The sequence below is a fragment of the Phodopus roborovskii genome, unplaced genomic scaffold (assembly GCF_943737965.1).
Source record: "Phodopus roborovskii unplaced genomic scaffold, PHOROB, whole genome shotgun sequence".
Lineage (NCBI taxonomy): Eukaryota > Metazoa > Chordata > Mammalia > Rodentia > Cricetidae > Phodopus > Phodopus roborovskii.
In genome coordinates, this window is record NW_026126480.1 from 60,124,220 (window position 1) to 60,141,311 (window position 17,092).

General features: G+C 37.8%; 1 protein-coding gene across 1 annotated transcript; it reads left to right on the forward strand.

The window, feature by feature from the left end:
* The first annotated feature begins 381 nt into the window (after positions 1-381).
* LOC127227767 (olfactory receptor 5B3) lies at positions 382-1,314 on the forward strand. The gene has a single exon (XM_051192108.1). It carries the CDS (start codon positions 382-384, stop codon positions 1,312-1,314), a length of 933 nt encoding a protein of 310 aa, XP_051048065.1.
* The last annotated feature ends 15,778 nt before the right edge of the window (positions 1,315-17,092 follow it).

The window sequence follows — 17,092 nt, forward strand, 5'->3', positions numbered from 1 at the left end:
TCCTTAGAGTCATTCATCTGCTCAGGCTCTTATAATCTTCCCACATCTTCTACATAGTTCCTTCAGCCCTATGGGGAAAAGTTTGATGGAGACATTCCACTTAGGACAAGGTGCTCCAAAGTGTTTTACTCTCTGATGAGTACTGATGAATACCACTTCTAAATTACATGTATTACATTTTAGATTTAATAACATTTGAACATGTATGTAGCAAACACATTAAATTAGCATTCAAAACCCTGGCTTTAGTAAAGAATCTTTCCAAACAATTTGTTAATTCAATGAATGTCTATATCCTATGTTCATACTTCTTAATTTCCAGTTCACTATTATCATATTCCCTTTCTTTCTCATTGCCACAGAACATCAAGTGGCTGTGAGATGACAATGATGAAGAACAGGACAGAAGTGACACAGTTCATCCTCATGGGACTGACCAATGACCCTGACCTGCAGCTTCCCCTCTTCATCACCTTCCTCCTCATATACATCATAACCCTCATGGGGAACCTGGGAATGATCTTATTGATTCTCTTGGATTCTCGGCTCCATACCCCCATGTATTTTTTCCTTGGTAACTTGTCCCTCGTTGACTTTGGTTACTCTTCAGCTGTCACTCCCAAAGTCATGACTGGACTCCTAATTGGAGACAAGATCATGTCTTACAATGACTGTGCTACTCAGATGTTCTTTTTTGCAGCCTTTGCTACTGTGGAAAATTTCTTGTTGGCCTCAATGGCCTATGATCGCTATGTAGCAGTGTGCAAGCCCCTACACTATGCCAGCTCCATGAATACAAGTATGTGTGTGTATCTGATTATGGGCTGCTATGTCCTTGGTTTGTTGAATGTCTCAGTCTACACTGGGGATACATTCAATCTCTCCTTCTGTAAGTCTAATGTGGTTCATCATTTTTTCTGTGATATGCCAGCGGTCATGGCTCTCGCTTGCTCTGATAGACATGTTAATGAGCTGGTTCTTATTTGTCTAGCTAGCTTCAATATATTCTTTGCTCTCATAATAATATTAGTGTCCTATATTATGATTTTCATAATGATCTTAAAGATGAACTCAGGATCAGGGCATCACAAGGCTATATCTACTTGTGCCTCCCACTTCACTGCAGTTTCTATTTTCTATGGAACTATAATCTTCATGTATTTGCAGCCCAGCTCTAGACATGTAATGGATACTGACAAAATTGTGTCTGTGTTCTACACCATGGTCATCCCTATGCTGAACCCTCTAGTTTACAGCCTGAGAAACAAAGAGGTCAAGCGGGCATTCAGAAAAATGATTCTAAAGGAAAAATAATCATTATGATTATAATATTAAATAGTTTGATATATAGATGATTAAAATTCATTTTTATCAGATCTTCTGTATGTACTTGATTGTGTTTTAATCATAAGAGTTCAAGTTCTGACTTCTTATTCATGCCTCTGCATAACATTTTTTTTGGGACTCAAAGAACATTATATTTATAAGCATAATGTATCAATAGGAATATTTTTGGTTTTTGAATTAGATATGTCAAAAACATTTTTGCCATTATTAATAATTTCAATTATTTCTTATCACTTTCTTCTTCTGCTGTATCATGATAGTTAATCTTTATTGTCAATTTTACTAGAGTTTTAATCTCCATTGAAATATACTTCTAGAGATGCCCAGTAGGGTGTTTCTATGTTTGCTGTATTTTATTGCAGCAGCCATAAGAATAATGAAAGTTTATTATGGGGTATATGTTGGGAGAATTTATTGTTAAAAGTTCTATTCCCAAAATTGTCTTTACTTGAACACTTTTCCTTGCTAACTTAATTTCTATATTTTTTGAAATTAGTTTTGTATATATTCAGAAATATACATGCAGATATGCACATGCACACACACAAGCACATGCACACTCGTGCACACACACACACACACACACACACACACACACACACACACACACACTCCACACTTAGGAATTTATGCTTTTTTCTGTTATCTATCATGATGCTCCTCAGGTTGTTTAGAATATTCTGCTATAGGGCCATCTGTATTTCTGGACTCAAAATTACAAATTTCAGATCATTTGATAGATTACTTCATAGAGCAAGCCAAAATGAAAAATATATTGACTATATAACCTTCAGAGATCATATAGGTATTATTAAACTTCTTGTGTAAGAAAGACCAATTTTAACAATTTATCAAATATTTTTAAAGGGCTGTGCCACGATGTCCCATACTATTGTTTTTCTAGAAATTCATTGAGATAGAAGACCTTTTAATATTCCTTGAACTGACTTTATGCAATCTGTCACTACATGCCCTACCTCTAAGTCTACAGAAGTTTTTACATCTAGATTACAAGGTTCATTTAGCAAAATGTTATAATGCACTGGACTTGTATATAATTTTGTGCATAGGGAGAATGGTTAATTTCCTGAGACATAATCACCCATGTGTAAAAGCTGACACTGTAGCTAAATAGGACATTGTGGGAGCATTACCAGGAGAAGTCAAAATATCTTCTTTTAGTATTCATTGTCAACGATGAACAAAATCATTTGCTATCAATATATCTGTGAACCAAGTACCAGAATGAGTATTAATTAATAAAATGATGAAACCATAGCTCACATAGTAGCTTTAATTTGAGTCAACTGCTAATTAAATTAAGCTTAATAATTCTCTGTTAAATTCCAACATCCACTTTTTTTTTTCCTGCAGAGAGCAAGAGAATGAGCTAAAATAGTACATAGTAAGGTTAAATATCCAATCATCTTTCAAAATCTAAAGAGTAGCACAATTTCTACAATCTTCTCATAATATTATATTGTTTTTGGTTTGCTGTTTATCAGATGTTTATCAGTGGCAGTTCTAGTGTCTTCTCCTTGTCCTTTACCACAATTTTTTAATAGCTTTGGAAGGGTCATGTAAACAAGTCAAAAATGCCATTTGCAGAGGTGAACTGTTTCAAATATGTACTCTGGATTTCATGAAATAATTATTAGATTGGTTGGTGATTAGGTGGATTCATCAGGAGGCAAGCCTAGGACAAGTCTGTGTCTATCACTTGGCCTCTATAAAAGCCTACATTTAACTGGTGTAGCACAATGGAAATCTTATTTTAAAATTAGTCTCAGTTGAGAGAAATGACTGGTAGTATCTCCAAATTTTTTTTTATCTGTTTTATTTACTTCAAAGTTACCCTCATAAATGATCATAAAAATCCTTGCAATGTTTCTAACAATGATTTAGAAAAAAAGTTAGATAGTGAATTTGAGTCTTTTAAAATTAATTTTTATTTAAATTGCAAACAATTTTATTGTACATACCAATCTTAGTTCCTACTCCCAACCATCCTCCCATTCCCTCCACCAATCCCTTAACACTCCCCCCATCCACTCCTCAGGAAGGATGAAGCCTCCCATAGGTGATCATCAAAGTCTATTACATCATTTGGGACAGGGCCAAGACCCTCCCACATGTATCTAGCCTGAGAGAATATCCCTTGATAGGGTATGGGATCCCAGAGCCCATTTGGGCACTAAGGATGAATGCTGGTTCAACTGATACAGGCCCCAGATATTGTTCTAACCACCCCCAACTCACACCCAGTTTTAGCTGGCCTGGTTTGGTGTTATGCTGGTTTCCCAGCTAGACTTAGGGTTCATGAGCTTCTACTTGTTCAGGTCAGGTGTTTTGGTCGGTTTCCCCAGCAAGGTCTTGATCCCTTTGCTCATCATTCTTCCTTCTCTACAATTGGATTCCAAGAGTTCAGCTTGGAGCTTAGCTGTGGATCTCTGCTTTGGCTTCAATCGGTTACTGGATGAAGGCAATAGGATGGCGTTTAAGGTTGTCATCAATTTCATTATGGGCAAAGGGAATTCAAGGTAGCCTCCCCATTGCTGCTTAGATTCTTAGTTGGGTTCCTCATTGTGGATCCCTGGAGATTTCCATAGTTCCATGTTTCTTGTTAAGCCCATAATGGCTCCATCTATTAAGGTATCACTTCCCTTGCTGTCTTTCTCTGTTCTTTCTGCAACTCAACCTTCCTTATTCCTCAAGTTCTTCTCCTCCCTCCTCTTTCTCTTACCTCTTTCCCCCATCCCCTATGCTCCCAATTTACTCAGGATGTCTTGCCCCTTTATCTTTTCCTCCTTGTTCCCTAGCTTCTCTGGGGTTGCAGATTATAGGATTTGTTCTATGTGTAATACCTATTATGAGAGTACATACCATGCTTTTCTTTCTGTGTCTGGGTTACCTCACTGAGGATGGTTTATTCTAGGTCCATATATTTCCTGAATATTTGAAGATTTCATTTTTTTCCCCAGTGAATAGTACTGCATCGTGTAAATGTATCACATTTTCTTTATTCATTCTTCAATTGAGGGATATCTAGGATGCTTACAGATTCTGGATATTGCAAATAATGCTGCTATCAACATAGTTGAATAGATGTGCTTGTGGTATAAATGTGCTTTCTTTGGGTATATGCCTAAGAGTGGAATTGCTGGATCATGAGGTAGACTGATTTCCATTTTCTTGAGACATCACCATACTGATCCCAAAGTGGCTGTACAAATTTAATTCAAGAGAAAGTGGGGAGTATACTTGAACAAAATAACACAAAGTAACAGAAGACCACTTTCTGAACAAAACAATAGTAGCACAGATACTGAGATGGACAATTAATAAATGAGATCCCCTGAAACCAAGAAGCTTCTGTAAGGTAAAGGACACAGTCAGTAGGACAAAATGACATCCCTCAGAATGGGAAAAGATCTTCACCAACCTCACCTCTGACAGAGGGTTGATATCTAAAATATACAAAGAAATCAAGAAACTAATCACCAAAACACCAAATAATTCAATTAAAAAATGGGGTCAAATATAAATATAGATTTCTCAATATGGAGAATCTCAAATGGCCAAAAAGCACTGAAGAAACTGGTCAACATCCTTAGCTATCAGGGAAATGCAAAGCAAAACAACTTTGAGATACCATCTTGCTCCTGTCAGAATGGCTAAAATTAAAAAAAAAAAAACTCCAATGACAGTTTATGCTAGATAGTATGTGGAGAAAGGGGAACGCTCTTCCATTGGAGGTGGGAATGCAAACTTGAGCAGCCACTTTGGAAATCCGTATAGTGGTTTACAGGGGAAATGGAATCAGTCTACCTCAAGACACAGCAATTTCACTCTTTGACATATACCCAAAGGATACACATCCATACCACTAGGACATCTGTTTAACTTTGTTCAAAGAAACATTATTTGTAACAGCCAGAACCTGAAAACAACCTATATGCCCCCCAACTGAAGAATGGATGAATAAAATGTGGTACATTTGCACAATGGAATACTACTCAGCAATAAAAAACAAGGATATCTTGAAATTCGAAGGTAAATGGATAGAACTAGAAGAAACCATTCTGAGTGAGGTAAGCCAGACAAAAAAGACAAATATGGTATGTACTCACTAATAAGTGGAAATTAGACATAGAACAAATGATAACCAACCTACAACCCATAACCCCAGAAGTGCTAAGATACAAAATGGACCCTAAGAGAAACATACATAGACTCCCCAAGTAGGGCAAAAGGGCAAGATCTCCTGAATTTCAGAGAATGAGAGAAAAAAGAGGGAGGTAGGAGAAACAGGAAGGGAGAAGCAGAGTGAAAAGCAGAACATGAGAGATCAGGAAGGTCGAGTTGGGGAAAGAACAGAGAAGGATAGCAAGGAATGGAATACTTTTAGAGAGCCATTATAGGCTTAATGAGAAACCTGACACTAGGGAAATTTTCAGGGATATACAATGATGACTGCAACTAAGAATCTAAGTAATGGTGGAGAGGCTACCTTAAATGCCTTCCCCTATAATGAGATTGAAGACTACCTTAAATGGTATCCCAGAGGCTTCATCCAGTAGCTGATGGAAACAGAAGCAGAGATTCACAGCTAAGCACTGAGCTGATCTCCTGGAATCTAGTTGTAGAGAGGGAGGAGTGATGAGCAATGGAGTCAAGACTATGCTGACTATAATGGGGAAACCCACCAAAATAATTGACGTAAGCAAGTTGGAGCACACAGACCACAGTCTGAAAGCTGGGAAACCAGCATGACCAAACCAGGCCCACTGAATGTGAGAATCAGTTGGTGATCTTGGGCAGTCTATGGGACCTCTGGCAGTTGGAATCAGTATTTATCCCCAGTGCACAAATGTGATTTGGAGCCCATTCCCTATCAAGGGATACTCTCTCAGCCTACACACATATGGGAGGACCTTGGTCCTTCCCCAAATGATGTAACAGATGTTGATGATCCTCTATGAGGGGCCTCATCCTCCCTAAGGAGTGTATGGGAGTGAGATGGAGGGATGGTGGGGGGGAATGGGAGGATAGCAGAGAAATGGAGCTGGGATTGGTATGTAAAATAAGATTTTTTATGGAGCCCTCATCTAGTACCTGTTGGAAAGAGAAGCAAACACTCATAACTAAACACTGAGTCAAACTAGAATCCAGATGCAGAGAGAGACGACAAGACCAGGCTGCAGAAACACATAGAAACAGCTGACCTCAACAAGGAGGAGCTAACAGGCCCCAAGACTAATAGCTTGGAATCCAGCATGGGACTGACTCAGGCCCCCCCTGAATATGGGTCTCAGCTAGAAGGACCTCAGACAGTGGAACCAGGATGTATTCCTAGTGTACCAAAGGACATTGTGGACACATTCCCCATGGAGGGATACTGCCTTAACCTAGAGATAAGAGAGAAGTCCTAGTCCTTACTTCACATGACTTGACAGATTTACATGACCCCAACCTCGATAGCATTGCCGTACATGTGGAATTGGGGTGGGGGGATGTGATGGGAGGGTGGTTAGGCTGCATGTGAGGGGCAGAGAAGGTAAGAGGGAGGGAGGAAGGGAAGTAGGGAGGGAAAGGGAACTGGGATGAACATATAAAATTAAAAATAATTAATTAAAAATAAAAAATATACTGGAGAATAGCACACTAGTGAATGACCAGCACACCTACAAGCTCTAGAACAAAAAGAAGCAAACTCACCCAGGTGGAGTATATGCCAGCAAATAATCAAATTGAAGACTGAAATCAATAAAATAGACACAAAGTAAATAATACAAAGAATCAGGGAGACTAAGAGTTGGTTCCCTGTGTAAATCAACGAGGTAGACAAACCTTTGTTCAAACTAACCAAAAGGTAGAGAAACAATATCCACACTAACAAAATCAGAAATGTAAAGGAGACAAAACAATGGACATGGAGGAAATCCAAAGGATCATTATGTCACACTTTGAAAACCCATACTCTACAAAATTGGAAAATTTAGAATAAATGGACAATTTTTGAATAGGTATTACATACTAAAATTAAATCAAGAACAGATAAGGAATTTAATTGACCTATAACCCTAATGAAATAGAAGCATTCATCAAAAGCCTCTTAACCAAAAGGAAAAAAAAAAGTTCAGAGCCACATGGTTTCCATGCAGGATTCTATGAGAAATTAAAAAAAGCACTAATACCACTACCCCTAAAATATTCCAAAAGATCGAAGGGCCTCTGCTAGAGAGGCCTCAGTTGAAGAATGCTGGGCCTAGGCTAGATCCACCTATCCTCTCAGAACCATCCTGAGTCCCTGCTTGCTGGATCATTGACACCCATTGCTTGACCTCTGCTGGAGCCTGATCTTTGACCCCCATGGCTAGGCCCCTGCCTGAAGAGACCTCCTAGAGAGCTTGGGCCACCCAGAGCTACTGACATTGAAATTCTCACCCACCTAAGCTCACTGGAAAAGTATGAGAGAAAGAGACAGAGACGAGAGAGAGAGAGAGAGAGAGAGAGCCCACCTGCCCTACTAGAAGAAGTGATGGGAAGACAGCAATACAAGAAAACACCTAACAATAGAAAGAAAAGAAAACCATGACACCACCAGAATCTAGGGACACTACACCAACTATACTCGAACACCTCAAAGCACATGAAGCAAAAGTAAATGACTTAAAAAATATGTTCATAAAAAATGATAGGGGCCCTCAAAGATGTGAGAAAATCCCTTAAAGAAATGGAAGAATAAACAAACAAAAAATGGAATGAACAAATCTCTTAAAGTACAGAAAGCCAAGAAAAAACTGAACAGGTGAAGGAAACACGTCAAGACATGAAAACTGAAAAAGAGACAATAAAGAAAACACAAACTGAAGACATGCTGGAAATAGAAAAATTGGGCCAACAATCACGAACTACAGACACAAGCATTACCAACAGAGTACAAGAGATGGAAGAGAGAATCTCAGGCACTGAAGATAAACTAGAGGAAATAGATTCATTGAACAAATAAAATCTTAAATCCAACAAATCCTTAGCACAAAAAAATTAGGAAATATGGGATACCATGAAAAGGCAAAACCCAAGAATAATAGTCATAGAGGAAAGTGAAGAAGCCCAGCTCAAAGGTACAGAAAACATATTCAACAACATCATTGAAGAAAACTTTCCCAATCTAAAAAACAACATGCCCATGAAAGTACAAGATGCATACCAAACACCAAATAGAATGGACCAAAGAAAAAAAGACCCCTCAACACATAATAATCAAACATCTATCATACAGAATAAAGAAAGAATATTAAGAGCAGTGGAGGAAAAAGGCCAAGTTACATATAAATGCAGACCTATCAAAATTATACCTGACTCATCCATGGAAATTCTCAACCCAGAAGGTCCTGGATAGATGTTCTACAAGTACTAAATGTTCTACAAGTACTAAAAGTCCACGGATGCCAGCCCAGGCTACTATACCCAGCAAAAATTTCAATCACTATAGACAGAGAAAACAAGATATTTAATGACAAAGCCAGATTTTCACAGAAAGTCCTGGAAGGAAAACTCAAACCCAAGGAAGTTAACTATGCTCACTCACAAAGACATATGCAATAGATCATCCCACTTCACCAGAAACCAAGGGTAAAGCAGGGCAAATATATTCACAATACCAGTGCCAACAACAAATCTGAAACAAACAAGCATTAACAATCACTGGTCCTTACTCTCCCTCACCCTCATCATTAATGGTCTTAAACTGCCTTTAAAAAGACACAAACTAATATAATTGTTATAATGACAGAACCCAACCTTCTGGTGCATACAAGAAACACATCTATGCTTCATAGGCAGATACTACCTCAGGGTAAAGGGTTGGGAAATGATATTCCATTCAAATGGACACAAGAAGCAAGCAGGTGTGGCTATCCTAATATCTAACAAGTTAGACTTCAAACCAAAATCAAAAGAGATGAAGATGGGTCTTTCATATTCATCACAGGAGAAATCCAGTAGCACAAAGTCTCATTCTGAACATCTATGCCCCTAATACAAAGGCACCTACATTCGTAAAAAGAAACCCTACTAAAACTCAAAGCTCACATAAAACCTCACACACTTATAGTGGGAGACTTCAACCCTCCACTCTCACTGCTAGATAGGACCACTAGTCAGAAACTCAACAAAGAAACAAAGAACTAACAGAAGCTATGTCTCAATTGGGGTTAACAGACATCTATAGAACATTACATCCAAACACAAAAGAATATACCTTTTTCTCTGCTCCACATGGAACCTTCTCTAAAATCAACGACATACTAGGCAACATAACAAACCTCAACAGATACAAAACAATTGGAATAGTCCCATGTATCTTATAAGACCACCATGCTTTAAATTGGAATTCAACAACAACACAAATTTCAGAAACCCTACAAACTCATGGAAACTGAACAAAAAGGAATTGCACCATACTGGGTCAAAGAAGAAATAAAAAAAAGAAATTAAATACTTTCTAGAAGCCAGTGAGAATGAGGACACAAAATACCTGAACTCATGGGACAACTTGAAAGCAGTGCTACCGGGGAAGTTCATTGCACTAAGTGTTGATATGAAGAAAACGGAGGATAATTAAGAGAACAACTGAAAGCCTTAGATCAAAAGGAAGCAAACTCAACACAGAGAAGAAGCCAGGAAATAATCAATTTGAGGGCTGAAGTCAATAAAGTATCAACCAGGAAAACAATACAAAAAATCAATGCAACAAAGAGTAGGTTTTTTTTTTTTTTTTGAGAAAATCAACAAGATAGACAAACCTTTATCCAAACTAACCAAAAAGCAGAGAGAGAACATGCAAATTTAAAAAATCAGAAACAAAGAGGGGGACATAACAATGGACTGAGGAAATCCAGACAATTTTCAGATCATACTTTGAAAACCTGTATTCCACAAAATTTGAAAATTTAAAGGAAATGGACAAATTTCTGGATAACTATCACTTACCAAAATTGAATCAAGAACAGACAACTTAAATAGACCTATAACCCCTACTGAAATAGAAGCAGGCATCAAAGCCTTCCAACAACAACATCAACAAAAAAGCCCAGGGCCAGAGGGCTACAGTGGAGGATTCTATGAGAAATTCAATGAAGAGCTAATACCAATACTCCTTAAATTGTTCCACAAAATGGAAACAGAAGGTTCATTACCAAACTCTTTTTTTATGATGCCACAACCACCTTGCTACCCAAGCCACACAAAGACACAACTAAGAAAGAAAACTACAGACCAATAACCCCCTTGAACACTGATGCAAAAATACTCAATAAAATACTGGCAAACTGAATCCAAGAGTACATAAAAGAAATCATCCATCATGACCAAGTAGTCTTCGTACATGGGTTGCAGGTATAGTTTATCATATGAAAATCTATCAACGTGATCCACCATATAAACAAACTGAAAAAGAAAAACCATATGATCATCTCCACAGATGCTGAAAAAGCCTTCAACAAAATTCAACACCCTTTCATGATAAAGGTCTTGGAGAGATCAGGGATAACATTAACATACCTAAATATAATAAGAGCAATATATAGTAAACCAACAGCCAAAACCAAACTGATTGGAGAGAAGTTTAAGGAGATTGCTCTAAAATCAAGAAAAAGAAAAGGCTGAATATCTCTTCAATATTGTAGTAGAAGTTCTAGCTAAAGCAATACAACAAAAGGAGATCAAGGGAATCCAAATTGGAAAGGAAGAAGTCAAACTATCTCTATTTACAGATGATATGATAGTTTACAAAAGTGACCCCCCCCCAAAAAAAAACTCTACCAGGAAACTCCTACAGCTGATAAACAACTTCAGCAAACTAGCAGGATACAAGATAAACTCAAAAAAAAAAATCAGTAGCCCTACTTTATTCAGACAACAAAGAGGCTGAAAAAAAAAAAATCAGAAAAACATCACCCTTTACAATAGCCACAAGCAACATAAAGTATCTTGGGGTAATGCTTACCAAACAAGTGAAAGAAAGTAAAAATGGCAATCTTGCCAAAAGCAGTCTACAGATTCAATGCAATCACCATTAAAATCCCAGCACAATTTTCTATTGATGTTGAAAGGATAATAATCCACTTTATATGGAAAAACAAAATAACCATGATAGCCAAAACAACCTTGTACAATAAAGGAACTTCAGGATGCATCAGCATTCCCAACTTTAAGATCTACTACAGAGCTATAGTCCTGAAAACAGCCTGGTATTGCCAGAAAAATAGACAATTATTCTAATGGAATCGAATTGAAAATCCTGATATCAACCCACATAACTATGAACACCTGTTTTTTTTTTTTTTTTTTTTTGACAAAACAGGTAAAAGTATAAAATGGTAGGAGGAAAGCATCTTAAACCAATGGTGCTGGCACAACTGGATGATGGTCTGTAGAAGACAGCAGATAGATCCATGTCTATTGCCTTGCACAAAACAAAGTCCAAATGGATAAAAGAACTCAACATAAATCCAGGCACACTTAACCCCTTAGAAGAGAAAGTAGGAGGTAACCTTGAACAACTTGGTACAGGAGACCACTTCCTAAACATAACTCCAGTAGTACAAACACTGAGTTCGACAATTAATAATGGGACCTCCTCAAACTTAGAAGCTTCTGCAAGGCAAAAGACAGTTGAAAAGACCAAATGGCAGCCTACAGACTTGGAAAAGATCTTCAATAATCCTACATGTGACAGAGGGCTGATCTCCAAAATATACAAAGAACTCAAGAAACTAGTCACAAAAACACCAAATATCTCTATTAAAAATGTGGTACAGAATTGAATAGAGAACTCTCATTAGAGGAAATCAAAAAGGTTGAAAGACACTTAAGAAAATGCTCAATATCCTGTCCTTAGCTATCACAATAATGCAAATCAAAACAACTTTGATATACCATCTTACTTCTGTCAGAATGGCTAAAATTAGAAACACCAATGACAATTTATGCTGGAGAGGATGTGGAGAAAGGGGAACATTCCTTCACTGCTGGTAGTAGTGCAAAGTTGTACAGCCATTTTGAAGATCAGTATGGCGGTGCCTTAGGAAAATGTGAATGAGTCTACCACATGACCCGGCAATCCCCCTCTTAGGCATATACCCAATTGATCCACATCCATGCAACAAAGACATGTGTTCAGTTATGTTCATAGCAGTATTATTTGTAGTAGCAAAAACCTGGAAGCAACCTAGATTCCCCTCAACTGAAGAATGGATAAAGAAGATGTGGCACATTTACACAATGGAATACTACTCTGTGGAAAAAACAATGGCATCTTGAAATTCTCAGGCAAGTGGATAGAACTTGAAGAAACCATCCTGAATGAGGTAATCCAGTCACAAATAGAGGACCATGGTATGTATTTGCTCATATATGGATTTTACATGTAGAGCATAGGATCACCAGCTTATAATTCACACCACCAGAGAAACTTGGACACAAGGTGGATTCTAAGAGATTCATATAATGTCTCTCACAGAAGGGGAAAGGGACATGATATCCCCAGCACATGGGGACTGTGAGTAGAGAGGGAACTAGGGAAAAGAGCAAGGGAGGAGAGGGAAGCACCTGGGACTAGGCAGATTGAGTCAGGGGTGGAATAGAGAGAGAGAGAGAGAGAGAGAGAGAGAGAGAGAGAGAGAGAGAGAGAGAGAGAGAGAGAATAGAAGAAGGGGCCATTATAGGTTTGAAGAGAAAGCTGAACCTAGAAAAATGTTCAGAGGCCTACAAGACTGACCCCAACTAACAATTTGAGCAACAGTGAAAAGGCTCTACCATAAATGCCCTTCCCTGATAATGAGAATGACTAATAAGTTGTCCACCATCATGGAGCCCTAATCTAGTAGCTGATGGAAACAGAAGCAAACACCCACAACTAAACACTGAACCAAACTAGAACCCAGATGTTGAGAGGGAAGACAAGGCCAGCCTTCAGAAACACAGAGACAGCTGACCTGAAGAAGGAGGAGCTAATGGGCCCCCCAGACTGATAGCTGGAAATCCAGCATGGGATTGATTCAGACCCCCTGATCATGGTTCTCACCTAGAAGGCCTGACTAGTCCAAGGGACCTCATACAGTGGTACCAGGATATATTTCTGGTGCACAACGGACTTTGAGGGCACATCCCCCATGGAGGGATACTCCCTTAACCTAGAGACAGGAGAGTAGTCCTAGCCCCTACTCCAAATGATAGATTTAGACGACTCCTCCTGGAGGGCATCACCTTACATGGATGGAGTTGGGGGGAGCATTGGGAGTGGAGGGTGATCGGGGGACATGGGAGGTGGAATAGAGGGCAAGAGGGAAGGAGAGAGAGGGAACTGAGATCGGTATGTAAAATAAAAATAATAAAAATAAATTAACATAAACATCAAAACAAGCAAACACACAAAGAAACAAGCAAACAAACAAACAAAAAAAAACCCAAAATATTCCACACAATAGAAGAGAATGGTCACTGCTAAGCTCTTTTTAGCAGGCTACAATATCTTGTTCCCAAATCACACAGAGAAGCAACTAAGAAAGAGGAGTATAGACCAATCTCCCTCATGAACATTGATGCAGACATACTCAGTGAAATACTGGCAAACTTAATCTAAGAACACATCAGAATAAACATCCATCATGATCAAATAGACTTCATCCAAGAGATGGAGGGATGGCTCAACATATGAAAAATCTGTCAATGTAATCCACCATATAAACACGTTATGAAATAAAACCATAGGATCATCACTAGTTGATGTTGGATCTCACAGAAATTGAGAATTGAATAGTGGGGACAAGAGACTATGCCCAATAACGTGAAGGTGCATCAGGAAAGCCTGGACAGTGGTTATTTATTGTGAACAGTGATTTTTATGGTCTATCACAACAGCAGGATGACTGTAGATAACACTTAAAATCATTTTAATTTTCATCATAAACATTCAATGAATATTTGCAGAAAGATGTATTTGATCTTATTTAAATATCAGATAATCTATATACATGCATATATATCTCATGGTATACTGCACTAGGATATATGGGTGTGGTAGCACACGCCTTTAATCCCAGCACTCTGGAGACAGAGGCAAGCAGATCTCTGTGATTCCAAGTAAACCTGGTATGCAGAATGAATTCCAGGACAGATAAGAGAAACAGACAGAGAAACCCTGTCTCAAAAAATGAAAAAAATAGAAGAAAGAGTAATAATAAAGCCATTTAAAGATGGAAAGCTCAGAGAGAATCTGGATACTATACAGTATTATATTGTCTTTGTATTGTTTGACTGCTGAGGAAACAACAACTGTTGAAGGATTAATTCAATTTATATATTTTAAAAATGTTTTGACTCAAAAATTTAAGTCTAAGGACAAGTTACTGGGGAAAAGGATTTCTATTTTTGTTTCCACAGAAAATGAAAAGCTGTGGATTCCTTCCAGTCTAATGTGGTTTGAGCAAGCCAGACCCCCTGAAACAGAGTTCCTGGTGATCCAACATTCAAAACAGCTTGAACAAGGCAGCCTTGCAGACTACAGCCAGGATTTCTGCATGTTCTTAGGATTCCCATGACAGCGCCACCTATCAGCAGGAAGTAGTTTAGAAAGAATGACCCCCAAATTCCCAAATATTGTGTATAAATGTTTGTTTTCATTTAAATTGGCTTGGTTATAAATGGTTAATAATCACAACCAATATTCTTTTTAAAGGTAAAAAGGGGATTACGGTATAGAAATGAATACTTTGTTTTGGAATGGATTTTCATTTATTGATACAATTTAAGGTCAATTTTGTGATGTGTATATTCTCGTTTTGTTTAGGTATTGTATTTATATAGCTCATTTAGAAATGTATAATTTAGTATGGATTATAGATAGTTACCTATTAATAGTCAAAACTTATAGTTAGATGAGTTAGGTTTTCTAGATATACAGAGATGTATTTGAGATGAATAGGCATTCTTCAAACCTTTCAAAGACCTACAGAATATGGCATTTAAAATGGTTTAGGGTTTTTCTTGACAGGGAGATATAACTGCTCCTGGCAACACCACCTGCGTCAGAAAGGAAGATGGACCTTGAAGAAATGTGTTATGGAGTTTGCTTTCAATATGGCAAGACTAGCCATTTGGACAAGATACTGCTCTTGTCTGGACTGTTTGTCTTTGTGCTATATAAACTGGACATGCAGGACCCATAGAAAAGTGATTGCTGATTCAGGATGGACATTGCTATAGAGTTCCTGCTTCATGGAAGAGTCTGCCAGACAGTCTGCAGGACACAGAGGAAAGTGACTGACAAACTGCCAATACAAGAAGACAGTTTAAAGTTTCCTAATTTGCTGAAGTGTCTGCCAGACACACTATGGCCTATGGGCTGAAGATGGAATATTACAAAAGAACTTCGGGTGACCAGGCAGTGAGTTGTCTCTGTCATTTCTAGAGTATATACTATCTTTCTGTGGTCTTTGAGGGGAGTTGAAGATAGTTATGCTTACAGTTTTCCTTAGTATTAAAGATAAGTTACTTAGACTTTAGACTCACAAATATAGGATAGATGATAGAATAGTTTCTTCAAATCTTACTAAATGTTAATGGACTAAATAGTGTTAACTGTGATTCTTATTTGATAACTGTTATGTGATATATTTTGCTATATTAAAGTTGAAACCCTTCTTTTTATTTTAGACAGAAAAGAGGAGATGATGGGAGATGTCATTCTGTATATGCTTCTCATACTGGTTAATGAATAAAGCACTGTTGGCCAATAGGTAAGAAAGATAGGAGGGACTAGGAGACAAGGAGGAAAGAGGAAGTAGGAAGGAAGGTGAAGATGGAGAGGCTGGGGAGATAAGGTGCTGGCCCCTTTCCCCGGAAAGAAGACCACGTGGAAATACATAGAAATGGGTTACTACTTAAGACAGAGCTAGCTGATAAGAAACTAGTACCTGGCTATCAGAATTATATAAAATACAGAGTCTCTGTGCATTATTTGGGGTTGGCGTGGCAGCGGGACAAGACCAGGCAGCGGGTGGAAAAACTGTACCCATTACAGATATATATTCTGATGATTACTTATTAAGATATTATATGTTTTATTTTTTAAGAAAATAATAGTCTTTTTGATCCCCACAGGCAAGTTAATTGCCTCTTGTATAGGATGGGTGGATGAATGGTTTACCTATCCTCTGGAGGGAAATCTCTAGAGATTTTTAACTCACTGTAATTATTTTAGCTTTCCACATATTACCCAATGTGATTCAGCATCATATATTTTATAAGGAGTGCACTGTATGCTATACTGCATTAGACATCCTTTACTTGCCTTAATGGTAATCATTGTGAGTCTAAAATAGACTTGTTTTGACCTGATAATTTGCTGCTAAGTTACCACCGTGGTGGGAGATGAGATCAAGGAGAAAAAAAAATATGTATTTTTTCAGAAACAACCTCTTCATGTGATGTTTTTAGCCTTCTTTTATTTGTTATTGGCAGACATAGTTTATGAATTGCAAGAAAAAAGTGTCTTTTACACATTTAAAGGTAAGTGACACATTTAAAGATACAGAAAGTATACAAGAAATATTAAAATTTGACCTGTCTTTCTATTCTTTTCTCTATTACAGAAGTTAGAATATTGTGACCACTTCTGAGAGTAATTGTATGGTAGTATTCAATAAATGAAATATAGCTGAAATTATGACTTCAAAAT